Raw genomic sequence first — 26,318 nt, forward strand, 5'->3', positions numbered from 1 at the left:
GTGGTTGCAAAAGAGTGTGCAAATGACAAAGGTCTGTAAACATGCATCAGGACTCCAAAATAAATAAAACAAGATTTGCAAACATGCTTTCTTGATCCGTTTTATTCTGTATTTAATCCAAAACTCTCAATCGGTCCTTGCATCTTGGCACTGACCCAGAAGTCATACAGTACTCAAAACTAAATTTCAGTTATACTTCCAGCAAATGCAAAAATAAAAACATCAGATTAGTTAGGAAATCAAATAATCTCATAATCCAAAACAAAGTCGCTCGTATTCATTGTCCAACCGTCATTTCTAAAAGTTATGTATGACATATTAGTCAAACGATCCGTGAATTATTTTAACTCCCTGAAGTCCGACCACACACCCCCCCACTGCATGCACATGAAACAAACATAATGATAGCATGATTAACGTGATCAACTCTGGTGCAGAGGCATGATGGGATACAGAGAAAACACTTGGACTCTTTCCCATGTAAGGAAAATGGCGAGAGGGTGAGACCACTAAGCGAAGATGAAGTTAGGAGGGAAAGAAAGGTAGAGAGAGAGAGGGCGCAACAGAAAGGTAGAGAAATTAGGTAAGGGGGACTATTCCGGACTGAGCTGAATTGTGGCTCGTCCACGTTAAGGCATGGATATAAACCCACTAACTCTTATTAGAAATATAGGTGTATATATTATCTATAATCTACTGGTACATATCTATACCTCTGTGGTGTGTACCATTGCAAACTAGTCAGCAGATACTGTAAATACATACCAATATATATGTAATACACCCAGTACTATGAGTGGAAATACTGGTTCCTATTGGATCTCATGTAGAAATACTGGTTCCTATTGGATCTCATGTAGAAATACTTGTTCCTATTGGATCTCATGTAGAAATACTGGTTCCTATTGGATCTCATGTAGAAATACTGGTACCTATTGGATCGCATGTAGAAATACTGGTTCCTATTGGATCTCATGTAGAAATACTGGTTCCTATTGGATCTCATGTAGAAATACTGGTTCCTATTGGATCTCATGTAGAAATACTGGTTCCTATTGGATCTCATGTAGAGGGGAGAAGGGATCCAGGTGTAGTGACTGAGAGATGGAAGGAGAGTCAGAGACTGCAGCTTGTGACATTGAGTCGACAGAGGTCTGTATAGCGAACCAGTAAGTCATCCCACCACCAGACCAACACTAGCAGAAGATAGCAGATCTATGGGGGGGGGGGGGGGGGTCAAGCTGTGTGAACACATTATCAAAAATGTTTGGCACACAAACAGATGTCCAGAAGACTGTTCGTTATGTTGAGCGATGCCACGGTGAGAAAGTCTGTGTGTGCACGCATGTGTACTGTATGTGTTTGTTTGTGTGTGTGTAAGGCGAGGCTATCTGAACACCCCCACGTTGATTGACAGGGCCACCTCTGGCTTCCTGGCCTTGATTGGCCCCATCTTCTTCTCTGGTCCCACCCCTTGGTTGTTCTCAACTTCAGCCCCCGCACCCTGCCCTCTACAGGAGTAAAGAGGAAATAGTATCAACATAAACTGTAGACATTTACTTATATAAATACACTTTCTTGTAAAGCTAATGTCATACACGAAAAGCAGTGTCAACACTGTGACCTGAGTCTCATTGGATATTTGAAGAAGCCCCACCCTTTCCTGCGTTGCTCCTTCTCTTCCCTCAACCTCTGCTCATCCTGTTGGGTGCTAAAGTCCCGGTTATTGTCAATCAACAGGTTCTGTCAATCAGAAAACACCATGTTACTGTCAAAATATTATCCAATCAGAAAACCATGTCACATTCAATAAGCAAGTTCTGTCCAATTAATGCAGAGCAGGCTGGAACGCAACCAATACGATGAACCACAGAGCTGCATTTGTTACCTTGACACCGACGATGTCACCGTCTTTAAGGTGGAAAGGCGCTCCGAGCAGAGACTCCGCCTTTTTCTTCTTCTTCCGTTTGGACACCTGCTGGCTCTGTGTGCACGCATCATCAACAAGCGCCAGGAAGAGTCATAAAATAAACCATAGGAGAGTGACAAAACATCAGGCTCCCTCCCTCCTTCCACATCTCTTACCCAGTTGGAGAAAGTCTCCCAGGTGTGTGTGTGTGGCTGGTGCTTGGCCAGTAGCAGGGAGTCAGGAGAGAGGCCGTATGTTGAGGCCAGGGCAGAGCGTAGTGATCTGGGGGAAGGGTCTCGAGAAGCATCCCAGACCAGGTCCTCTGGAGGGTAGTAACCCCGCTCCCCTGGCACCCCCATCTGGACACGCAGCAACACCTCCTTAGGACTGGGGGAGGGGGAATGGGGCAATAAGATGGTGGGAGAGGAAGAGAAGAGCGAGGGATAGCAACAGATCCAGAAATCATGTTTCCGATATCTGCTTAACTGACCAATGAGAGTAGAATAACCCCAGGCTTACCCAAGATCCTCTTCTCTCAGTAGCTGCTGCACACAAAACTCCACCCCACTGCACAACTTCAACTTCCTGTGAACAGATACTTGTTGTTGAGAAAAGGAAAGGGATGAGAGGAGATAGACAGGAGTGAGAGGGAGGAGTGTGTGTGTGTGTGTGTGTGTGTGTGTGTGTGTACCTGAGTGTGTGTTGTTGTCCTCTGAGGATACGTGTCAGTCTCTGTCCCTCCAGCTGCCACACACGCAGAAACGCAGGAGTGGGCACACACACATACTGCAGCGCCGGCAGGGTCAGCACCTAACACACAGAGTATTAACACACACACAGCATGGACATACACACGCTAGAAGGAGCAGTATCAACACACACACACTACCTGAGTCTTCAGCTCTTCCAGTGTAGCCTCCTCTGAGATCTCCACCTGTCCCACAGTCCTCAGCTCCACCATGGCCCCGTCCACTAAACACACACACATTTTAACCAGTGGACATAGTTTCATACCTTCCTACCTAGTTTCATACTGTGTGTGTGTGTCTCACCTGCAGTCATGACCTCCAACCTCTGACCCTCCGTGGACCCCTCGGCTGTGCCGTTGACCTCTGTTTCCATGGAGACCACGGGATCGGCTCTCGGCTCCACATACAGCCAGACTGACAGCTTCAGAAAACCCTGAGAGAGAGAGGGGAGACGTGAGAGAGGGAATACGTGTCTGTAGAGAGCGAATGGGGTTGAAAGAGAACAGGAAGTGGACAGGAAGTTGAGTGTACCTTGGGAGGAAGTCGTCCCTCAGTAATCACCAGAGCGTCTCCATGACTCATCTTCAGCTCTGAGAGAGACGCCTCCTGGAGAAGAAACGAGAGAGATTGTGGCAGTGAGTGAAAAAGAGTGCGGAAAATGTATCCCACTTCCTGATTTCGCTGAAGCAATTATTTATTAGAACCCAGGGATTATCGTGAGAATAACACCCGACTATGGTCTGTTCTTAAGCCCGACACTAAGAAGAGGTACGAGGGAACATCCCTTAGAAGGGTGTTGATCACGATAATCCCCGGGTTCGAGGGCCCTTATTGCTTTAACAAAACAATTGCCAACATATAAAAAAAGATTAACAACCTATTTTCATAAAAATGGGTACATTTGTTTTATTTCATCCTTCCACCAGACAATATAGTCAGAGAAAAAGCCAGTCGTTAGTTCTGAGATTCTGAAGTAGTCAGCCAAGCGGGCTGGTCGTCTATTCTATTGGCATGGTTGTCAGCCAAGCTGGCTGGTCGTCTATTCTATTGGCATGGTTGTCAGCCAAGCGGGCTGGTCGTCTATTCTATTGGCATGGTTGTCAGCCAAGCTGGCTGGTCGTCTATTCTATTGGCATGGTTGTCAGCCAAGCGGGCTGGTCGTCTATTCTATTGGCATGGTTGTCAGCCAAGCGGGCTGGTCGTCTATTCTATTGGCATGGTTGTCAGCCAAGCGGGCTGGTCGTCTATTCTATTGGCATGGTTGTCAGCCAAGCTGGCTGGTCGTCTATTCTATTGGCATGGTTGTCAGCCAAGCAGGCTGGTTGTCCGTTCTCAGCAAAACACTTTTTGCTCTGCAAGTTGGCGACCTCTCCTTTGCCAACTAGTCAATTAAAGCAAACCCACAATCACGACAAGCAGCTGAACCTACAGCAAACTATGTGCATTTTCATTTGTTTTACCTTTATTTCTATTGCCATTTCTTTGGATATATCCATTATAATGAGTCTCCTCTGGACACGATCATTCTCTATGGCACGGTGGAGATCGCAAAAAAAACCTGCAACATTGTTGCACAGGTCAGCGCGGCAGGCAACAAGGTTTAGACAAACCTCAACTGTTGCAAACCAAATGCTAGGATGGAAGCATGGGGAAATCCTGTCGAGACATTTCTTTCCAGGGGAGTTTATTAATTGCCTGGCTGGGCTGTGGGACGCTGAAGGAGCATTGATCATTCAAATGAAAACTGTTAACAGGCATTACCTGGGGGATTGTCGTGAGTAACTCCCTGTATCAACCAATCGGCATCCAAACAACCCGTTTTATAATTCTGGTTACTGACCTCATCCATCAAAGCCTCTCCCACCTCCTCACACCAGTCCAGCCTCCTTAGATGCCAACCGTCCCCTGTACACACACACACACATTATTAACCCTACACCATTAACACAAATGCACACACAGGGGAGAAGGGACACACTCTATAATCTAGTAGTTTTACCTTCAAGTCTTGCTGACTCCAACATTTTCTTGAGACACTACAATAGAAGATAGGATTAGCACTCATTAGCAGAGAAGCAGATACACTGTCTGACAGAGAGACAGACACAGGCAGGCAGCCAGATAGACCGACCAGCAGACCAAACGATACGCAGTCATTCCCCACCTGTTTAACTGTGCTAGACCGCTCTACAATGATTTCCCCCTCCAAACCAGAGGAGGGTGCTGTCCCCACACTGAAGTACAGGAACAGCTGTGTGTCTTTGGGGGCCGTTCCAGGACAGAGGGACAGGGAGGTCATCAGCCTAACCCCAGCGTCACGAACGCTCAGCTCCTCACACACTGTGGGAGGCAACACACACACACACACGACAGGGCTTGACATTCAGGTAAATTTGCCAGTGGCACAGCGGGCCATCGCCAACTGAAAGCTAATGGCGCCACCCCAAAAAAAGCGAGATCAGGTGATTATATCTTTAGTTTGCGGGCTGAGCAAGACATTAATAACTACCCTCCATACAGAAATAATGACATTTTACTTGACAATATCACATTTACATTGATTGATTGGAGGGAAAAATACAACTTTGCGTAATCGCAAAAGGGGTGTTATTGTTAGCCATTTTGAACAGTCAGCAGGCTACTGTAGGAGGGCCAATAAAATCTGTTTAATCTTTAGCTACAGTTTGTTTTCCTGGTTTCCGAGTTCTCACTATCAAAATCACACTTTTTAAAAATGATTTATAGAAAAACAACAACAATTGGATGTTCCAAGTCCACAACAATGCTTAAACCACATCTGGAGACCACGTTTAAGGTCTGTGTAGTCAACATTTAACTGGGAAGGGTCGGGAAAGCCTTTAGAAACGTTCATTCAAACAGAGCATGACGACGAAACTGTGCATTGCAAAGATTTAACCACGACTTGGGCCAAACATCGTAAATACCTGTTTTACATACACATTGTTGCCTTATAATATCTACCAGTTGAACGTTGAAACATCTTTCCTACATACCCTACCAGCAACCCTACTACTGTCCTTCTTCTGTGTGCTGCTCCACGCAACAACCAGTGGCGAGCTGCTCTTTCTTGCTGCCTGACAGATGAACTAGTCTGTGTGTGATAATCTGCATAACGAACCAACAGCTTTGGGAATTTGACAGTTTTTTTCAACAATTATATATTTTGCCAGGACTGGAAATATCATTAATAAAATATATTTTTTGGGGGGGGGTCATTTGTAGTGGAGGATTGACTGGACCGGGGGGCTTCCAAAACCTCCCCGGGCAAGCAGACAGCCCTGTATGTCGATCCCTGCATCAATACATAAACCCAATTAGGACGAAGTAAGAGATGCATGTGTCTATGTGTGAGGGTCATTGGGGGTTACAGTACCTGGGGGCAGGAGTTTCCCTGTGCGGTCGACCTGCCTCAGACAGCATGCCACACCTGGACAGAGATACACACACCAGTGAAGAGACAACAAACACATATATACTAATAGCTGCTGCTATTAGGAGTGATAATAATAACAGTATCTGACCTGCTAGCTGCTGCTATTAGGAGTGGTAATAATAACAGTATCTGACCTGCTAGCTGCTGCAATTAGGAGTGGTAATAATAACAGTATCTGACCTGCTAGCTGCTGCTATTAGGAGTGGTAATAATAACAGCATCTGACCTGCTAGCTGCAGCTATTAGGAGTGGTAATAATAACAGTATCTGACCTGCTAGCTGCTGCTATTAGGAGTGGTAATAATAACAGTATCTGACCTGCTAGCTGCTGCTATTAGGAGTGGTAATAATAACAGTATCTGACCTGCTAGCTGCTGCTATTAGGAGTGGTAATAATAACAGTATCTGACCTGCTAGCTGCTGCTATTAGGAGTGGTAATAATAACAGTATCTGACCTGCTAGCTGCTCCTGTAGCTGCAGCTCTGCTATGGCCCTCTGTTTCACCTCACACAGCAGCTAGAAAAGAACACACACCCACACATTAACATACTAAACACACACACATTAATATACTAAACACACACACATTAATATACTAAACACACACACACACACAAATATAGTAAACACACACTAATATACTATACACACATACACACTTGCTAGCTCACCATGTTTCCAGAGGCAGGGACCTTTGCCCTCATCCTCTCCTCATCTTCCTCCCCCTCTCCTCCTCCTCCTCTTCTTCTTCTCTCTGGTCGGTATTCCACCTGAAGCCAGCGACAGTCTGATGGTGTTGTCACGGTTACCATATCACCACTCACACTGAACACACTGGGGGAGAGAGACATTACACACACAGCCATAGCAAACACACCAACCACAACTCATGTCTGTCACTCACTTACGCAGACTGACACACTGCCGCGCACACACACCACGCTGCCCACCTGCTATCCTGTGTCTGTGGCTCCAGCACCAGCAGTGCGTCTCCATCCTTCAAGGCCAGCTCCTTCAGGGTCCTCTGCATGTCTCCAGGAGGGAATACCCTCCACCCGCTGGCCCCCCCTCCCTCCCCTCCCCTCTTCTCCTGACACAGGAGGCTCTCCTGTGGCTCCCCTAACGCCTCCCTCACCTCTCCTAGAGTCACCCTCCCAGCGAACCCCCTCGACTCCTTCGACAGCCCCGAGCCTCCTTCCTCTCCCTCGCCTCCCCCGTCCTCCTCCTCTTCTCCCAGAGAAGGGCGAACCACGGTCAGCAGCATTGGTTCCCACTCGGCTCCTGTTTGGACAGCCGCCCCACAAACCTGAGGAAATAAAGGGGATATGATATGACCCGACAGCCATTTTGGTTCTAGGACGTCCAGTAGCAGTGTGTACAACGGTGGATTGTGTTGATTCGAGTGTGTCTCCTCACCTCTCTGCCATTCCACACAAACAGATCAGTGCCGGTCAAGATGCCTGCACTGTAGAGAGACACCTCATCATCTGAAACACACGTACAAAAGTTCAGTATGAACTCTCACAGAATGTACATGTTGCAAAAGTGTGTGTGTGTGTCTCACCTGTGAGAGTGTTGTAGAGGTGAAGGCCGGCTGGCAGACTTTTGGCCACAGTCAGAGCCATATCTCCATCCCAGAGATCCTGCATCTGAACACACACACACTGATTTGAGCTTTTTGCAAAGTGCCATGGCGTCATTAAGGAAGTGAGTTGATGAGTCGGAGTGATGACGTCACCTGGTAGATGATCATTCGCAAGTCTCCTACGGTCCTGCGGAGGTCAAAGGTGAGGTTGGTGGCCTCTTTCTGCTCTCTGCTGATTGGCTTAAGAGCTCCGTTCTCCAACCTATAGCGCGGCGCTAGGTGGAGACGCAGCTCAACACTGTTATTGCTGGCCTCAAACTCCTCCCTATAGCAGAGTACACACACACACACACACACAAACGGATAGCCAAAAAACATCAGCAAAACATAACAAAATACAGTGTGCGTGTGTGTGTGCTCGCACGTGAGTACCGTCTCTGTTGTAGTCTTCTGTTCTCCTCTTCAGCCATCTCCAAGAGGTGAGGGGGAACCTTATACCCAGGATTCCTCAGGGCTGCCAGAGGGAAAACCTCATTTTAAAGACTGTATCCGTGTGCGTTTTCACGTCTCTATCTCTCTTTCTCTCCCACTCGCATCAAGTTTGGATGCTGCTCTCCTTTTCTTGTGTTCACTCACTCTCTCCCTCCCTTCCCGTCTTACACCGCTCTCCCACACACTCACAAACACCCACGTACCTCCAGAAGGCCTGCGTAGCAGTGTCTTCCTATAGAACAGCATGTAGGCACTCTCCTTTCCCTGGTACATTTTCTCTACGTCTCTCTCATGGATCGACGTCACTGTGGAGTCATTCAGATCAAACCAGTGGCTGCCCTGTGGAGAGATGGAGAGAGGAAGAAAGATTCAAACCTAACCAATTGCAGCATCAACATAGCAGACACACCATCATTAAAGCAGAACCATCAGAGGTCTAACTAGTGTACCTGTGGTTCTGGTGCCGTCTCCAGTCCTGGTTCTGGTTGGGCGTTGGCAGTGTTGTTGTGGACTGGGTCCGGGGTAGAGCTAGGGCCAGGGGTTGTGTGGGCTGGGCTGGAGGGCTGGGTCACTGGGCTAGGGGGGTTGGCTTTCAGGGCCACCCGAGTGCCGTTATTGACCAACACAAACACGTCACTGTGGTTCTGGAGGAACTGCAGAGGGAGAGAGGAGGCGAGAGGGAGAGGGGGATGAGTGGAAGGATAACATGTAGAACGATGTAGAGGAGATAAGGAAAGGTAAGTGTTTATGTGGCGTTGTGGAGCTCTTGGGGGACGCCCATCAGTCATGTCCTACCTTGCCTATGGGGCCGTGGAGTTTCCTGTACTTCTTGCTCCAAGAAGAACCGATCTTGTCCATCAGTCTCTGGCCCAGCTGGTCCAGCAGCATGCTCCTGCTCTCCTCCTACAGGCCAGGAGGGGAACAACACCACATTAAGATCAGACACAGTCACTGGACCTACTGACGATGTGGCCCATGGTGCTCTCGTTCCATCGGGTTAAACCAGCATGCTTTGCGTTACCTGGGCTATTATAGAGGAGAGTACAGATAGAGGGTCGTCTTTCTCCGGCTCAGGATACACTCTCACTTCCTTCTTCTTCTGAACCTTGGGTTTGGAATCCTCCTCCTGATACAAACGCAAGCGCGTAAATACAAAGACACACACAAACACACAATTCGCTATTAGCACATTTAGTGACATACTCCAAGCCTCGATTGTCTGATATGCAATTGTTGTTCTCTCCTCCTCCCTCCCGCGCTCTCTCACCGGCGGTTCCCACAAGCCGAGGTGGTCCATGTCTTTGATGTAGACGTGGTAATGGCCGCCATAACAGCCTCCCTTATGGATGATGACAGAGAAGAGTTCATAGGAGTACTCCGAGTCCTCGTCTTCAGTCTGGGCGAGAGGGTGACATAGCATAGTCATTAGGCCTTATAACGCGACATAACATATTTTTAAATGGTTTGACATTATTTTAACTAAGTCATGTAGAGTACACACAGAGTAAGTGGCAGTGAAGCAATGCAGAGCAATGTGGGTGGAGGTTGTACCTGTTCACAGAAGGGCCTGAGGTTGATGGTGAGAGGGAAGGTGTAGCGACCAGTCTCCTTGTAACGCTCGCACCTGGCAAAGTCAAAGTTAAACCTCAACAGAGACACTGTCAGGAAGGGAGGGAGCTTCCTCAGCTTGGCAGACTACAGAGGGGGGAGACAGAGAGAGAGAGAGAGCGAGAGAGCGAGAGAGCGAGAGAGAGAGCGAGAGAGAGAGAAAGAGAGAGAAAGAGAGAGAAAGAGAGAGAAAGAGAGAGAAAGAGAGAGAAAGAGAGAGAAAGAGAGAGAGAAAGAGAGAGAGAGAGAGAGAGAAAGAGAGAGAGAGAGAGAGAAAGAGGGAGCAAGGGAGAGAGAGAGGGAATCAGTACCAATTCTAGAATAAACAAGTACATTTTAAATCCATGCCAATACTCCTACTAACCTTAGCAGCAGTGACTAGTTGGTCACACTGGCCACAGCGGTAGAGGTTACTGCCTTCAAACATCTCCTCTTCCACGAACATGTCCCAGAGCGCCCCCTCCAGGCCACACACGCCACGTACACACACGGTCAGGTCCAGAAAGTCCTCCTGAGAGCCAAGAGAAAGAGGTGTAAGCAACACAAAGATAAAACTGGTACATGTGTGTATCTCAATCTCTTCATTCAAAGACTCAATCATGGACACTCTTACTGACAGTTGTGGCTGCTTTGAATGATGTATCGTTGTCTCTACCTTCTTGTCTGTGCTCACTAATGTGTGTACCCTGTTTTGAGCTGCTACCATGTTGTGCTGCTGCCATGTTGTGTTGCTACCATGTTGTTGTCATGTGTTGCTACCATGCTGTGTTGTCATGTGTTGCTGCCATGCTGTGTTGTTGTCTTAGGTCTCTCTTTATGTAGTGTTGTCTCTCTTGTCGTGATGTGTTTTGTTCTATATTTTTAATCCCAGCCGCAGTTCCCGCAGGAGGCCTTTTGCCTTAAGTAAATAAGAATTTGTTCTCAACTGACTTACCTAGTTAAATAATGGTTAAATAAATAAAAACCTGTCTCTGGCTGATGTTGCCACACTCTTTGCAGAGGATGCTGTTGACAGTGGTGCCATGGTAGAGGCGCTGGATGAACGCACTACCGCTGGTGTCCACCAGGGAGTGCTCTAGGGCACTGAACAGAATCCTGTTCAACTCCTGCACATCATGTTGCCTGCTCTCCTACAGGAGAGAGATGAGAGAGAGTGGTAAGCAAAATACTGTAGGAGAAAGTGATGTAGCATTATATAAAGCAAGCCTCATTCTCTAGTTTAGTCCCTGCGTCACACACACCGCCATTCATACACACACTCGTTCACATGCTCGTGTTCACACACACTACCTCGCTGTTGTTCCATCCGAAGCTGTCAGTGAGATCACCAGTAGAGGCACTCTGTTGGTCCACCAAGAGTAGACGAGCAAACAGCCTCTGGAGCTCCAATGGAATAACCCTGACCTGAGGGACAGAGTTAATGTACTACTCAAACACACCAATACAAATAAAGACATGCACACAGTGAGGAACACACACACTCCCATGGCTGGTTCTTTACCTTGGCCTCTGGTTTGTCTTTGTCCTCCAGGCAGCCCAATTCCTTTGGACCCAGACTGAACAGCTCCTCTACACACACACACACACACACAGTATTGTAAATACAGTATGAGCCAAAGATAGAACACCAAGTGACCTGACTTGACCTCTCACCTCTGAACTCCGGGGTGAAGAGCAGGGTCTGGAGCAGGGAGTTGAGGTAGCACGTCCCTCCCTGGTTTTTAATCCCGCTGAGATTAACTCTTCCCCGGGGTGGAGGTGGCTCCCCTTCCCTCTTAACAACTCTACCTCCTGAGGGAGCCAGAGAAAATCCCTCCTCCTCTTCCTCGAAAAGACTCCCAAACATGGCTGGGCTTGCGTCTGTTTCTCTCTTTCCTGTGAAACGCACCTTCGGGGGACTTAATTGAATGTCTAATTGTGTTCACGATCGCGTAGCTAGCTAACCAATAACTCCTCTTGCTATCTCATCTTGGTCTTGCCTAGCTCTCTGTTGATAGTAGTGGGACTGACTCTGAAATAAGACGACTTTACAGGGGTAAACATAGCTATGAATAGATAACTAGTGTGTTCCCGTATAGTGATCGAGTTATAGCAATTATTGTAGCGGTTAACTAACAAGCTATACAATCATTGCCTTTACAATACGAGTTAATTTTGTGTGAACTGAGTGTACAACAGCTAAATTCGGACCGGTGACAAACAACTATCCTACCTGGCTATCTGACTCGTTAGCTATCAAGCAAAACGTGTTTCAGCGTTCCTGACGCAAATAGAGCATTAACTCCAGAAATCTCCTAATGCTTTTTTTGTAAAGTTATAATCGAAGCCAAAGTCTGTCTACATTCCTCTGTTTTAAATAAGAGAAAAAACGAAAAAACGTAACTAAAAACACCATTGATGAACAGTGCGCAGCCATAATGTCCTAAAACCAAAGGGTAGAGTGGGGGATTGTGGTAGTTGTAGTGTCGTTTTAAAATCACAGGTTGGCACCTCGGCTGAATAAACTACATGTCCACCAAGTCTTCTCTTCGATTTCGCAGGAGCATCAAGCCTCTTGTAGTTTTTATAACATGGCTTGTCTGTCATCCGGTGGATGTCTCAAACACACACAACAGATAAATCTGAACTGAAATGTGATGTATTTTCTGCTGGTATTCTTAAAGAAGGTTTATATGTGGCTACAAACCTGCTGGTCTTTTAACCACCTGTTCAGTTTTTGTGTAAAGGCACTGACACTAGCCACACATTTTAAAGGGATACTTTGGGATTTTAGCAGTGACGCCCTTTACCTACTTCCCCAGGGTCAGATGAACTCATGGATAGCATTTCCCTGTCGGGAACTGTTAGCACCTCACAACCCTGAGCAAACTGCCCTCCCCATCCACTACCACCGGAGCCTGAGAGTCTAGGGGGAACCATAAACCTGCCTCTAAAACTCTCTCTGACCTGTGTGACCTGTGCCTTGATATGTTGCTAGAGTAGTTACTAGGGGACAGGACATCTACCCATCCTCTTGACACTGCAGGTTACACAATACTTGCAGTCTCCCTCAAGCGGCGGCAGAGAGCAACATCTATCTCTGCCGATCAACAACTGGACTCACTCATATCTCTGGACTTGTGGGATGGTGTGTGTGTGCCCAAAGTGAGTTGTGTGACATGTATATATTGTTCTTAATAGTTAGTTGTTGTTGTTGCATTATGTACAGCTTGTAACCTGTAAACATGTTCAGGGATTATATGCCATTTATACACACCTTTATTACTGTTATTATGCTCTCGTGTTATCGTATGTACAGTATATTCATTGCCTTTCATTTCCTTCAACAGAACTAGTACCATTCCACTACCTTTCCCACTTTTCATCCCCATGTTCATCTTCCTCAGTGTGTTTAAACTCCTGTGTGTTAACTCTTAGGCAGCTTTATTCCCCTCTAACCGGGGACGGTGTCGGTGAGTCACAAACCAGTAAAATACCTGGAGCCGGATTACTCTCTTTCACTCTGTATCCAGTAGTTAGAAGTAGTTTTGCGAGCCAATGCTAACTAGCATTACTGCAATGACTGGAAGTCTATGGTATCTACTAGCATGCTAGCAGTTACCATAGACTACCAGTAATTGCGCTAATGCGAGTTAGCAACTTCTTTCAACTGCACGCAGAGACATAAAAATGGTATCCATGAGTTTATCTGACTCTGAAGAAGTCGATAAAGGGCTAGGTTAAATAAATACAAAAATTGCCAAAATCCTGAAGTATCTCTTTTAGGTTTCTGGACGTTGGTTGAAGTGGTGAACAGCTTTTACAGAAAATGCAGATTGGGCAAAAGCCGTGGAACTCTACAGTTTCCATTCACTACTCCCCTAGTATGGGACCCGCTTAAATATAGATTTCATAAAATCATTCTGAAACAATATTCTTACATAAGCGGTAGAATTTGCAGTAAGACACAAATGAAACATAATGTATTTTTTACACATTTCTATTACCTCAATAAATAATTTTCACAAAATTATAGGCAACAAATATGACTAAGGTTAAAGTTATATACAGTACTTACACACAAACATGTGTATCTACTAATACTCTCTCTTTCTCTGCAAATGTGGCCCAGTACAACAACATAATGTAACATTCATTATTACATCAGTTGAGATTTCATTTTGTATGTTTCTCCATGTTGTCCCTGATATGACATTGTGTCACGTGTCAGTGTGTTTTCAGACGGAAGACTTTGGAGAGAGGTGCTGTGGCGCTGGAGTAGATCAGATAGGAATCCTCTCCGGAAGTAAAGAATTCCCAGTCGCTGCATCCGATGGAGGGGAGCCGGTGAATGGGAACAAACCCCTCGTATCCCTGCCACCTGCGCTCATCCATATCACGTTCAAGTTCAAAACACAAATCGTGATAATGATGAGTTTATAACATATCACCATAATATTTGTAAATTCACATATCACCCATTCAATTATAGCACCATGACCAATTCTCGTGTATTCATGTGAATACCTGTAGATAATGCTGTTCAGAGAGTGAGACTCTCCATCAAAGGAGTTTGCAACAACCAGGTAACTCTCCTCTCCTACTGTGAAGAACTCCCAGTCAACAGCACTGAAGGGGGAGACAGATCGAGAAATGAGAGAGGGAAGGAAGAGAGAGAAAGGAGAGGTGGGGGGAAATGTGCACATGTATGAAGGTGCATGTGTACCTGTATGTGACTATGTCCTGAAAACGCAGGAACAGCTGAGAGCTCATGTCCAGCTCGTAGATTGTCGAGTTGATGGCATAGCGACCGGGGCCATTGCCATGGAGTTGGTGTCCGTTAGCAACCACCAGGAAGACCCTGCTGCCGATCTGGAACATCTCCCAGTCTGTGGCACAGAACGTCTGAGAGAGATAGAGACAGAGAGACAGAGAGACAGAGAGACAGAGAGAGAGAGAGAGAGAGAGAGAGAGAGAGAGAGAGAGAGAGACAGACAGACAGACAGACAGACAGACAGACAGACAGCCAGACAGACAGACAGACAGACAGACAGACAGACAGACAGACAGACAGACAGACAGACAGACAGACAGACAGACAGACAGACAGACAGACAGACAGACAGACAGACAGGAAGAAATTAAAGAAAGAGAGACCATAAAATAATGCCAACACTGGAATTCCCTCCCAATCAAAGCTGAGTCTTTTTGTGGTTTCAATCTGCCTGTCAGTCAACTTCACCTCACATGTGTTTCCATTCAAATGTCTGATTCACTATCAGTTATCTGTCAAAGCTGGATCTAACATGCAAATTCGGCCCCGCTATACATGGTCTATTTTTGTCCTCTCTTAGTTCCGTGGTGTGGGTGGTTGTGCTGTTTTAGGATTTCTGCCAATCTAACCCCCTCGCTCTCTTCCCCCTTGTCAACCCCCCCTCTGTCTCTTCCTTCTACTTCACCTTCATCTCTCTCACCTTAATAGTCTGAAACAAGCGGAAACTTCCATCCACCCAGACATAGATGACCGAGTCAACGTGAGTGGTCTGTCCGTCAAACGCATTCGCCACAGCCAGGAAGTGGTAGGGTCCGACCGTGAAGGCCTCCCAATCGTAAGCCCCAGAGGTCCGCAGGGCCTGGTGTGGTACAAACAGCTGCGTACCACGGTCCCACTTGTAGACCACACTGTCTATGGTGTGGTTGGTATTACCTAGAGGAAGGGAGGGGGTAGGTAGAGGACGAGATAATTGCAACTGAGTTACTAGTATTGCAACTCATCACAGGAGGCTGCTAAGGGGAGGACGGCTCACAATAATGTCTGGAATGGAGGAAATGAAATGTGATAACCATGGGTTTGATGAGTTCTGTACCATTCCATTATTCCATTGCAGCCATTATTATGAACCCGTCCTCCCCAATTAAGGTGCCATCAACCTGCTGTGCAGCTCATGTACCGTAACTGAGTTGAACATACTTTTCTACAAGGTCTTTTCAGCTTTACAAAGATTTGGCCGTAGCCAGTTCCTACCTTGTCTGTGGTTGGCCGTAACCAGTTTCTACCTTGTCTGTGGTTGGCCGTAACCAGTTCCTACCTTGTCTGTGGTTGGCCGTAGCCAGTTCCTACCTTGTCTGTGGTTGGCCGTAACCAGTTCCTACCTTGTCTGTGGTTGGCCGTAGCCAGTTCCTACCTTGTCTGTGGTTGGCCGTAGCCAGTTCCTACCTTGTCTGTGGTTGGCCGTAGCCAGTTCCTACCTTGTCTGTGGTTGGCCGTAGCCAGTTCCTACCTTGTCTGTGGTTGGCCACGGCGAGGTAGGTGTGTCCTTGGATGCGGAAGGCCTCCCAGTCCCGTGCACAGTGTGTCTGGAGCGCCTGGTAATGAACAAACCTCTGTGTCTTTTTATTCCACCTGTAGATCACTGACAGTTCATCTTTCTCCACTGTCTCCTCCTTCCCTGTGCTCTCCCTGGAGTTAGACACCACCAGGAATATCTACAACAAGTTAAATCAACAAATGAACAAATACAATTGTAATTCAAAGTGTATTTAAACATCTCTAAGATGTCTCCCTGTACCTTCTTCCCCATCGTAAAGTGTCTCCAGGAGAGAGCTCCATGTGTGCTGATCTTCTGGTAAAGGTGAAAGCCTCCATCTCTCCAGAGGTAGACTGCAGAGCCCAGGGAGGGGGAGCGGTGGGCCATTGCTGCCATCAAACCCAGCCCTTGTACACTGAACACCTAGACATCGCAGACAGATGGACAGACAGAGCGATAGAGAGAGAGAGAGACACGTTGATAAAACCAGTTGAATCGACAACTATGTGTTAATTTAAACAAATATAATAAGCTCAGCAAAAAAGAAACGTCCCTTTTTCAGGACCCTGTCTTTCAAAGATAATTCATAAAAATCCAAATAACTTCACAGATATTCATTGTAAAGGGTTTAAACACTGTTTCCCATGCTTGTTCAATGAACCAGGAACCAAACCAAACCCAAAAAATTATGAACATGCACCTGTGGAACGGTCTTTAAGACACTAACAGCTTACAGACGGTAGGCAATTAAGGTCACAGTTATGAAAACTTAGGACACTAGAGAGGCCTTTCTACTGACTCTGAAAAACACTAAAAGAAATATGCCCAGGGTCCCTGCTCATCTGTGTGAACGTGCCTTAGGTACAGTGCCTTGCGAAAGTATTCGGCCCCCTTGAACTTTGCGACCTTTTGCCACATTTCAGGCTTCAAACATAAAGATATAAAACTGTATTTTTTTGTGAAGAATCAACAACAAGTGGGACACAATCATGAAGTGGAACGACATTTATTGGATATTTCAAACTTTTGTAACAAATCAAAAACTGAAAAATTGGGCGTGCAAAATTATTCAGCCCCCTTAAGTTAATACTTTGCAGCGCCACCTTTTGCTGCGATTACAGCTGTAAGTCGCTTGGGGTATGTCTCTATCAGTTTTGCACATCGAGAGACTGAATTTTTTTCCCATTCCTCCTTGCAAAACAGCTCGAGCTCAGTGAGGTTGGATGGAGAGCATTTGTGAACAGCAGTTTTCAGTTCTTTCCACAGATTCTCGATTGGATTCAGGTCTGGACTTTGACTTGGCCATTCTAACACCTGGATATGTTTATTTTTGAACCATTCCATTGTAGATTTTGCTTTATGTTTTGGATCATTGTCTTGTTGGAAGACAAATCTCCGTCCCAGTCTCAGGTCTTTTGCAGACTCCATTAGGTTTTCTTCCAGAATGGTCCTGTATTTGGCTCCATCCATCTCACCATCAATTTTAACCATCTTCCCTGTCCCTGCTGAAGAAAAGCAGGCCCAAACCATGATGCTGCCACCACCATGTTTGACAGTGGGGATGGTGTGTTCAGGGTGATGAGCTGTGTTGCTTTTACGCCAAACATAACGTTTTGCATTGTTGCCAAAAAGTTCAATTTTGGTTTCATCTGACCAGAGCACCTTCTTCCACATGTTTGGTGTGTCTCCCAGGTGGCTTGTGGCAAACTTTAAACGACACTTTTTATGGATATCTTTAAGAAATGGCTTTCTTCTTGCCACTCTTCCATAAAGGCCAGATTTGTGCAATATACGACTGATTGTTGTCCTATGGACAGAGTCTCCCACCTCAGCTGTAGATCTCTGCAGTTCATCCAGAGTGATCATGGGCCTCTTGGCTGCATCTCTGATCAGTCTTCTCCTTGTATGAGCTGAAAGTTTAGAGGACTGGCCAGGTCTTGGTAGATTTGCAGTGGTCTGATACTCCTTCCATTTCAATATTATCGCTTGCACAGTGCTCCTTGGGATGTTTAAAGCTTGGGAAATCTTTTTGTATCCAAATCCGGCTTTAAACTTCTTCACAACAGTATCTCGGACCTGCCTGGTGTGTTCCTTGTTCTTCATGATGCTCTCTGCGCTTTTAACGGACCTCTGAGACTATCACAGTGCAGGTGCATTTATACGGAGACTTGATTACACACAGGTGGATTGTATTTATCATCATTAGTCATTTAGGTCAACATTCAGAGATCCTCACTGAACTTCTGGAGAGAGTTTGCTGCACTGAAAGTAAAGGGGCTGAATAATTTTGCACCCCCATTTTTCAGTTTTTGATTTGTTAAAAAAGTTTGAAATATCCAATAAATGTCGTTCCACTTCATGATTGTGTCCCACTTGTTGTTGATTCTTCACAAAAAAATACAGTTTTATATCTTTATGTTTGAAGCCTGAAATGTGGCAAAAGGTCGCAAAGTTCAAGGGGGCCGAATACTTTCGCGAGGCACTGTATGCTGCAAGGAGGCATGAGGACTGCAGATGTGGCCAGGGCAATAAATTGCAATGTCCGTACTGTGAGACGCCTAAGACAGCGCTACAGGGAGACAGGACAGACAGCTGATCTTCCTCGCAGTGGCAGACCACATGTAACAACACCTGCACAGGATCGGTACATCCGAACATCACACCTGCGGGACAGGTACAGGATGGCAACAACAACTGCCCAAGTTACACCAGGAATGCACAATCCCTCCATCAGTGCTCAGAATGTCCACAATAGGCTGAAAGAGGCTGGACTGAGGGCTTGTAGGCCTGTTGTATGGCAGGTCCTCACCAGACATCACCGGCAACAACATCGCCTATGGGCACAAACCCACCGTCGCTGGACCAGTCATGGTCTGGGGCGGTGTGTCACAGCATCATCGGACTGAGCTTGTTGTCATTGCAGGCAATCTCAACGCTGTGTGTTACAGGGAAGACATCCTCCTCCCTCATGTGGTACCCTTCCTGCAGGCTCATCCTGACATGACCCTCCAGCATGACAATGCCACCAGCCATACTGCTCGTTCTGTGTGTGATTTCCTGCAAGACAGGAATGTCAGTGTTCTGCCAGGGCCAGCGAAGAGCCCTGATCTCAATCCCATTGAGCATGTTTGGGACCTGTTGAATCGGAGGGTGAGGGCTAGGGCCGTTCCTCCCAGAAATGTCCGGGAACTTGCAGGTGCCTTGGTGGAAGAGTGGGGTAACATCTCACAGCAAGAACGGGCAAATCTGGTGCAGTCCATGAGGAGGAGATGCACTGCAGTACTTAATGCAGCTGGTGGCCACACCAGATACTGACTGTTACTTTCGATTTTGACCCCCCCTTTGTTCAGGGACACATTATTCCATTTCTGTTAGTGACATGTCTGTGGAGCTTGTTCAGTTTATGTCTCAGTTCATACTTATGTTAGTTCAGTTTATGTCTCATCTTGTTATGTTCATACAAATGTTTCACATGTTAAGTTATAGGAAAATAAACTCAGTTGACAGTGAGAGGACGTTTCTTTTTTTGCTGAGTTTATATTCATATTAAGAAAATATATTTAAAATATATGACCAAAACTACTAGATGTTGGAACATTGCTTGCTTCCAATCAGCCACAAGAGCATTAGTGAGGTCGGGCACTGATGTTTGGCGATTAGACCTGGCTCGCAGTCGGCGTTCCAATTCATCCCAAAGGTGTTGAATGTGGTTGAGGTCAGGGCTCTGTGTAGGCCATTCAAGTTCTTCCACACAGATCTTGACAAACCATTTCTGTATAGACCTTGCTTTGTGCACGGGGGGCATTGTCATGCTGAAACAGGAAAGGGCCTTCCCCAAACTTTTGCCACAAAGTTGGAAGCACAGAATCATCTAGAATGTCATTGTATGCTGTAGCGTTAAGATTTCCCTTCACTGGAACTAAGGGGCCTAGCTCGAACCATGAAAATCAGCCCGGTCCATTATTCATCATCCACCAAACTTTACAGTCGGCACTTTGCATTGGAGCAGGTAGCGTTCTCCTGGCATCCACCAAACCCAGATTCATCTGTTGGACTGTCAGATGGTGAAGTGTGATTCATCACTCCAGAGAACGCATTTCCACTGCTCCAGAGTCCAAAGGCGTCGACCTTTACACCACTCCAGCCGACGGTTGGCGTTGCACATGGTGATCTTAGGCTTGTGTGCAGCTGCTCGGACATGGACCCCATTTCATGAAGCTCCAGACAAACAGTTCTTGTGCTGACGTTGCTTCCAGAGGCAGTTTGAACAAACATGATTTTTTACGCACCTCGTGCTTCAGCACTCGGCGGTCCCGTTTTGTGTGCTTGTGGTTTTGTGAGCTTGCGGCTGAGCCGGTTTTGCTCCTAGACGTTTCCACTTCACAATAACAGCACTTACAGTTGACCGGGGCTGCTCTAGCAGGGCAGAGTTTTTAAGAACTGACTTATTGGAAAGGTGGCATCCTATGATGGTGCTATGTTGAAAGTCACTGAGCTCTTCAATGTTTGTTGATGGAGATTGCATGGCTGTGTGCTCAATTTTATACACCTGTCAGCCATGGGTGTGGCTGAAATAGCCGAATCCACTAATTTGAAGGGATGTCCACATATATAGTGTATGTTTTACCTCAATATCATACGTCTCTGAACTGGTGGAGAGGACCTGCTGCTCCAAGACATAGTCTAGTCTCTGGGACTCTGTAGAAGAGATGGAGAGGTCAGAGAGAGAGAGAGAGAGGTCAGAGAGAGAGACGGAGAGGTCAGAGAGAGAGAGAGGTCAGAGAGAGAGATGGAGAGGTCAGAGAGAGAGAGAGAGAGAGAGATCAGAGAGAGAGAGATGGAGAGGTCAGAGAGAGAGAGAGATGGAGAGGTCAGAGAGAGAGATGGAGAGGTCAGAGAGAGAGAGAAAAAGAGAGATCAGAGAGAGTAGAGAGAGAGGTCAGAGAGAGAGATGGAGAGGTCAGAGAGAGAGAGGTCAGAGAGAGAGAGAGAGAGGTCAGAGAGAGAGAGAGGTCAGAGAGAGAGAGGTCAGAGAGAGAGAGAGAGAGGTCAGAGAGAGAGGTCAGAGAGAGAGAGAGAGAGAGAGAGAGTGGAGTACCCACCTTGCAGCATGGGGACCCAGAGTGTACCGTCACAGAGGTAGAGAGCTCTCCTGATGGGGTTGAACCACAGCTGTCCTCTTACTGAACTGGAACAGGACTTCTCCAGCCCTACAGACACCCGCACCTCTGACTCTGGGGGGGTAGAAGGGAAAGGAGGGGGGTGGAGGGGGAGGGAGGTAGAGTGTGGGAGGGGGTTAGAGGGGGAAGGAGGGGGGTAGAGTGCAGGGGGGTTAGAGGGGGAAGGAGGGGGGTAGAGTGCAGGGGGGTAGAGGGGGGGAGTAGAGTGTGGGAGGGGGTAGAGGGGGAAGGGGGGGGGGGGGTAGAGTGTAGTGGGGGTAGAGGGGGAAGGGGGGAGTAGAGTGTGGGAGGGGGTAGAGGGGGAAGGAGGGGGGTAGAGTGTAGGGGGGGTAGAGGGGGAAGGGGGGCAGTAGGGGATAGACGTACAGGGTGAGGCAGGACAGGGGAGAGAGAAAAAAAGAGTCAGAGAAAAGAGTCACATTTGTGAGAGAGATCAGGGGACAGTGAAAATGGGAGAGAAACAGTATACCATATGAAGGCAGCGTGAGGTCACTCCTAGTCTTTTTTTGTGGTAGGTCTAGCAGTACCGCAGGCACAGACAGCTCTGCCAGCCCGGGGTTGGAGGATGGGCAGACACGAGGGGTGGCATCAGAGCCTGGCACCAGGACCAGCTGTCTGATCAGACCCTGGGACGGAGGGAGGGAGGGACAGGGGGAGGGAGGAGCGGAGAGGAAAGGAGAGAAGTAGAGAGAAGCAAGTTATATGGAGAGTGTTGGCATAACCCATTGTGTCACTCTTATCAAGCCATCATGTAGCCATTACTACTAGTGTAAATCTAGTGTACAAAGGTTCTAAAGAGAGAGGGTTGTTGTGTGTGTTGGTTCTTACTGAGAACAGGCCATTCCATCTCCCTCGGCTGCCGATGTGGAATCTGGAACCCTGAACACTAAGGTCAGAGGGCAACGACTTGGAGTGAACCCTGCTGAACACATATGATGACATCATCATTACAGAAATGTAATACAGACAGACGGACAAACAGACAGAGAAAAAGGATACATAGAAAGAGAGAGCGAAAGAAGGAGAGCCAGAGAAAGCAACTCACAGTTCCAGGTGTGTGTTGCAGTCCACAGTGAGAGTAGCGTAGTGTCCGCTAAATGCTAAAACCAACGTGTGCCAGCGATCATCAGCCAATTCGATGCCTCGGAAAACCCAGCGTGCCATGACCCCCCCGCTGCGACCTCTGAACAGGAAGTGGAGTCTGTCTCTGGAGAACCGCAGGCCAATCAGAAGCCGTCCCTGACTGTTGCTGTTCTCTCCATCTCTACTTCCCTTCCTCTTCTCTCCGTCCATTAGTCTTTCTCCCCCTCCATCTGTCTCTCCATCCCGCTCTTCATCACTCTCGTCATCCCTCCCTCCTCGTTCTCCATCCTTCTTTCTGTACCAATCTCCATCAGTTCCTCCCTGTGTCTCCCCCTTCCTCTTTCCAATCCTTGCGTCCTCTTCTTCCTTTTCCTCCACCACAGAAAATATGTACTCGTTTTTCTGAAAGACAGGATGAGACAGATCATCACACAGTGGGAAGAGGCAATAAAAAAAATACACTGAACCTTCCCCACGTCATCGATGATGTCACTTCCTGCTGTAATGCTGTTTCTAACCCCTGGCCCTTACCTTAGGGGCGACGAGGCTGACCTTCAGGGTGGTGACGATGGAGAACTCTCTGGGGAAGAGGTGACAGTTGACGAGGTGCTGGGAGGACGGGAAGTCCAGGGAAGGGTGAGGACGGGACAGACGGACACCCCTCACACCCCCAGACTGGATCAGATGCACCCCCCCTCCTGTTACCCCCCTCACCCCCTCCCCTGCCCTGGAGAGAACACGGGACAGAAGGTCCAGGGGGAGCAGGTCTACGGGGAGAGAGAAAGAGTAAGAAAGTGAGAGAGAGGGGGAGAGAAAGCGTAAGAAAGTGAGAGAGTGGGGGAGAGAAAGAGTAAGAAAGTGAGAGAGAGGGGGAGAGAAAGAGTAAGAAAGTGAGAGAGAGGGGGAGAGAAAGAGTAAGAAAGTGAGAGAGGGGGAGAGAAAGAGTAAGAAAGTGAGAGAGAGGGGGAGAGAAAGAGTAAGAAAGTGAGAGAGAGGGGGAGAGAAAGAGTAAGAAAGGGAGAGAGAGGGGGAGAGAAAGAGTAAGAAAGTGAGAGAGAGGGGGAGAGAAATAGTAAGAAAGGGAGAGAGAGGGGGAGAGAAAGAGTAAGAAAGGGAGAGAGGGGGTGGTGAAAGAGTAAGAAAGTGAGAGAGAGGGGGAGAGAAAGAGTAAGAAAGTGATAGAGAGGGGGAGAGAAAGAGTAAGAAAGGGAGAGAGAGGGGGAGAGAAAGAGTAAGAAAGGGTGAGAGAGGGGGAGAGAAAGAGTAAGAAAGGGAGAGAGAGGGGGAGAGAAAGAGTAAGAAAGGTAGAGAGAGGGGGAGAGAAAGAGTAAGAAAGGGAGAGAGGGGGAGAGAAAGAGTAAGAAAGGGAGAGAGAGGGGGAGAGAAAGAGTAAGAAAGGGAGAGAGAGGGGGAGAGAAAGCAAGTAAAAAAGAGGGAGAGAGGGAGAGAGAGGGGGGGATTGAGAGCGAGAGAGGGGGGGGGGGGGAGAGGGGAGGGGGAGAGCGAGAGAGAGAGAGAGAGAGAGAAAGGGGGAGAGAGAGTTAGCATTTCCTAAATAGTGGGAAACTGATGGTGAGAGCAGCAAGATGAGGTGTTGGAGTTTCTTGTGTATTCATGACATCAGGTAAGGTTAGTCAGAGTTTACGGGATGGCTGGGAAATGTCTGGTAGGCTTTTGGCATGATCTGTGCATACACAGAGTTATCTGTGCATGAGTGATTTGCATCAAAGTTTTGGCAAATCAAGTTAAACACATCAAACACTCACGCACACGGCTGATATCTCTCTGACACACACACACACACACAAACACACACACAGTGGTGGGAAAAGTACTCAATTGTCATACTTGAGTAAAAGTATAGATACATTCATAGAAAGTTACTCGAGTAAAAGTAAGTCACCCAGTAAAATAATACTTAAGTCAATGTCCAAAAGTATTTAGTTCTAAATGTAATTGCTAAAATATACTTAAGTATCAATTTTCTTATATTAAGCAAAGCATACACCACCATTTTCCTGTCCTGCTCAGCATTCAAAATGTAACAAGTACTTTTGGGTGTCAAGGAAAATGTAATGAGTTACTATTTGAAGTAGCATCCCTACTGCATGCAAACAAGAGAAAGAAAAAGTGGTGTGTTTAATGCCACTCTACAGTATAATCTGAGAGAGCCGCTGTCGGACAGGAAGTACAATGTTATGTGTCACAATCAAATGTGTCCCCGGATAGGTTACAACACCCACACACACGCCGATATTATCATAGCGCATTTAACGGAATAGAACGTACCACTGCATGGTCTCCGTGTCTCTGCAGCTGCGTTGATGACCCTTAACCCGAGAAACAGCAGCAGAGGCAACAGCAGCATCGGCGATGACATCCCAGCTTGCTCCAGCCAATCACAAACACTGTGACTGATCCGAACGCCAATTGACGCTCATCTACAACACGCGTGTGTAAGTATGTGTGGGGTAGCGTGTACGTTTGTGTGTGAGGTGTGTCTAGAGAGTGTCCGTAGAAAGCATCATCTTCCAACAAACAGAGTCCAGATGACAAAGTAAAGCTTGGATCTAAACTACTCTACAACATCTGACTTCAGCCGAGGCAGACAGGAAGGCTCCTAAATGAGTTAGTTCTGTCTGGTCCGGCCCCTTCTCTTATATACCAGGCCCATGCAAATCACTAACCAGTCTGTCAATCATTTCACAGAGTAGAACAGAAGCCGACTGTATCGCTCACATACTCTTCTGAGTGTGTGTGTGTGTGTGTGAGAAAGAGCAAGATGTATACCTAAGGTGGAGTTGTATGGGCCATAGATACAGAGATAAAGAGCTGTACTACAAAATAACCTTATATTAGGTAAACACCATATAGTCCAAGTAGTCATTTTTAAAAAGGGAAAAAATAATTTTGAAAACATGCATACCACCGGTGACCTCTGCTCCACCAATAGAGTGCTTGATACCGGCTAAGCTATTACCATATTAACCAAGATCCCTGTTATTAGGACCTTTATTATTGTAGTAGCTGAGGAGTGGATGACTATGTACGTGAGTTTGTTTATGTAAGACAGCTGTCCTCATAAAGGATTTTCTAATATTGCATTCTGAGAAAATGTAATAAAAATTGTAGAAGGGAATTAGGTACAACTCTCAGGTGCAGAGCCGGGAGGTTGGACCAATGTGTGTCTGTGTACATGTGTATTTTAGCCATGCCCAGGCTTCAAATAGCTATTCCGATACAGATCAAGGAGAGAAAGGAGGGGTGTTCACTCTTTGTTATACACTTTAACTGCTCTGTTTTTCCTTTTCTTCAAGAGCAGGTTTGTGCACTTTTGCGGATCAGTGGGCAGGAGGAAGATGTCCTATAGACTAGTCTAGTGTTTCTCCTAGCCATTTATTTTCAAGGCTACAGGATCTGACAGGATCATGATGATAACTTTCTTCCTTCTTGTATCTCTCTATCCCATCAGGCTATCAATCGACTGTGCTTAATCTGACTGCATCAGCCAATCACACAGAGCGATTTAACATCCTGACAGATGGCTGACCGCAGGCAGAGATGTAATGAAAACAGAGGGAGATTCTCCTCCGTCCTCTCCTTTTGAAAACGGTCAAAGATTATCGAGAAAAAACAAATGCAGTTGTATTCAATTATACTCCTACGCTAGGATGTCATTTACAGAGGAATCCCAAAATAAGAGTCCAAAGTGGTCAAAATTAATTTGAATGTATTTAGTATTTAAATGTAAGCATGCAGGTGCTCCAAGAAAACAGCAGCTTATTCAAAGGAGGGTAGTGGATTTCGGCAGAGAAGACCCCAAGGATGAACTTGTGCTTCCTCCATGGGAAGACTTCAAGTACAAGAGGTAGACTTCTCCATTCACCTAATAACAAACTGACACAGTCCTCAACCACTTATCGGTTTCCGGAGGAAAGGACGGCTTTGGCCCAAATTAGAATCTAATCAC

General features: G+C 46.8%; 2 protein-coding genes across 3 annotated transcripts; both read right to left on the reverse strand.

The window, feature by feature from the left end:
- Nucleotides 1-86: 86 nt before the first annotated feature.
- Nucleotides 87-12,240, reverse strand: LOC139373138 (ubiquitin carboxyl-terminal hydrolase 40-like). Its single transcript, XM_071113275.1, has 31 exons — nucleotides 11,452-12,240; nucleotides 11,300-11,367; nucleotides 11,089-11,202; nucleotides 10,764-10,928; nucleotides 10,163-10,309; nucleotides 9,742-9,885; nucleotides 9,458-9,586; nucleotides 9,212-9,316; nucleotides 8,986-9,093; nucleotides 8,640-8,843; nucleotides 8,394-8,529; nucleotides 8,131-8,212; nucleotides 7,852-8,023; nucleotides 7,678-7,762; nucleotides 7,530-7,600; nucleotides 7,064-7,419; nucleotides 6,785-6,947; nucleotides 6,569-6,629; nucleotides 6,053-6,106; nucleotides 4,823-4,998; nucleotides 4,658-4,694; nucleotides 4,499-4,563; nucleotides 3,190-3,264; nucleotides 2,962-3,091; nucleotides 2,799-2,881; nucleotides 2,601-2,719; nucleotides 2,429-2,494; nucleotides 2,086-2,296; nucleotides 1,889-1,984; nucleotides 1,658-1,743; nucleotides 87-1,511 (listed from the first exon to the last, which is right to left on the reverse strand). The coding sequence occupies exons 1-31, from the start codon at nucleotides 11,642-11,644 to the stop codon at nucleotides 1,388-1,390; spliced, it is 3,825 nt and encodes a 1,274-aa protein (XP_070969376.1). The 5' UTR covers nucleotides 11,645-12,240; the 3' UTR covers nucleotides 87-1,387.
- A 1,523-nt stretch (nucleotides 12,241-13,763) lies between these two features.
- On the reverse strand, nucleotides 13,764-24,728 carry LOC139372500 (thrombospondin-type laminin G domain and EAR repeat-containing protein-like). Of its 2 annotated transcripts, none has more exons than XM_071112227.1 (13): nucleotides 24,638-24,668; nucleotides 22,880-23,115; nucleotides 22,311-22,750; nucleotides 22,094-22,184; nucleotides 21,735-21,891; nucleotides 21,188-21,319; nucleotides 20,713-20,783; nucleotides 16,347-16,508; nucleotides 16,059-16,263; nucleotides 15,252-15,484; nucleotides 14,504-14,682; nucleotides 14,305-14,406; nucleotides 13,764-14,158 (listed from the first exon to the last, which is right to left on the reverse strand). In XM_071112227.1, exons 3-13 carry the CDS (start codon nucleotides 22,556-22,558, stop codon nucleotides 14,005-14,007), a joined length of 1,734 nt encoding a protein of 577 aa, XP_070968328.1. In that variant the 5' UTR covers nucleotides 22,559-22,750; nucleotides 22,880-23,115; nucleotides 24,638-24,668; the 3' UTR covers nucleotides 13,764-14,004. The 2 variants fall into 2 exon arrangements, with proteins under 2 accessions (XP_070968328.1, XP_070968327.1); XM_071112226.1 differs by having other exon boundaries at nucleotides 13,893-14,158; nucleotides 22,094-22,187; nucleotides 24,638-24,728.
- Nucleotides 24,729-26,318: the final 1,590 nt, after the last annotated feature.

Source organism: Oncorhynchus clarkii, chromosome 18 (genome assembly GCF_045791955.1).
Source record: "Oncorhynchus clarkii lewisi isolate Uvic-CL-2024 chromosome 18, UVic_Ocla_1.0, whole genome shotgun sequence".
NCBI classification, from domain to species: Eukaryota; Metazoa; Chordata; class Actinopteri; order Salmoniformes; family Salmonidae; genus Oncorhynchus; species Oncorhynchus clarkii.

Coding starts and splice junctions, on each gene's coding strand:
- LOC139372500 (XM_071112226.1), bottom strand. CDS start 24,728: ATGTCATCGCCGATGCTGCTGTTGCCTCTGCTGCTGTTTCTCGGGTTA. Junction 22,751..22,879: donor TCAGCCTCGTCGCCCCTAAG/GTAAGGGCCAGG, acceptor CCTGTCTTTCAG/AAAAACGAGTACATATTTTC. Junction 14,159..14,304: donor CTGAACAGCATTATCTACAG/GTATTCACATGA, acceptor GGATGAGCGCAG/GTGGCAGGGATACGAGGGGT.
- LOC139373138 (XM_071113275.1), bottom strand. CDS start 11,644: ATGTTTGGGAGTCTTTTCGAGGAAGAGGAGGAGGGATTTTCTCTGGCT. Junction 11,203..11,299: donor AAGACAAACCAGAGGCCAAG/GTAAAGAACCAG, acceptor TCTGTCCCTCAG/GTCAGGGTTATTCCATTGGA. Junction 2,297..2,428: donor CTGAGAGAAGAGGATCTTGG/GTAAGCCTGGGG, acceptor CCCCTCCCCCAG/TCCTAAGGAGGTGTTGCTGC.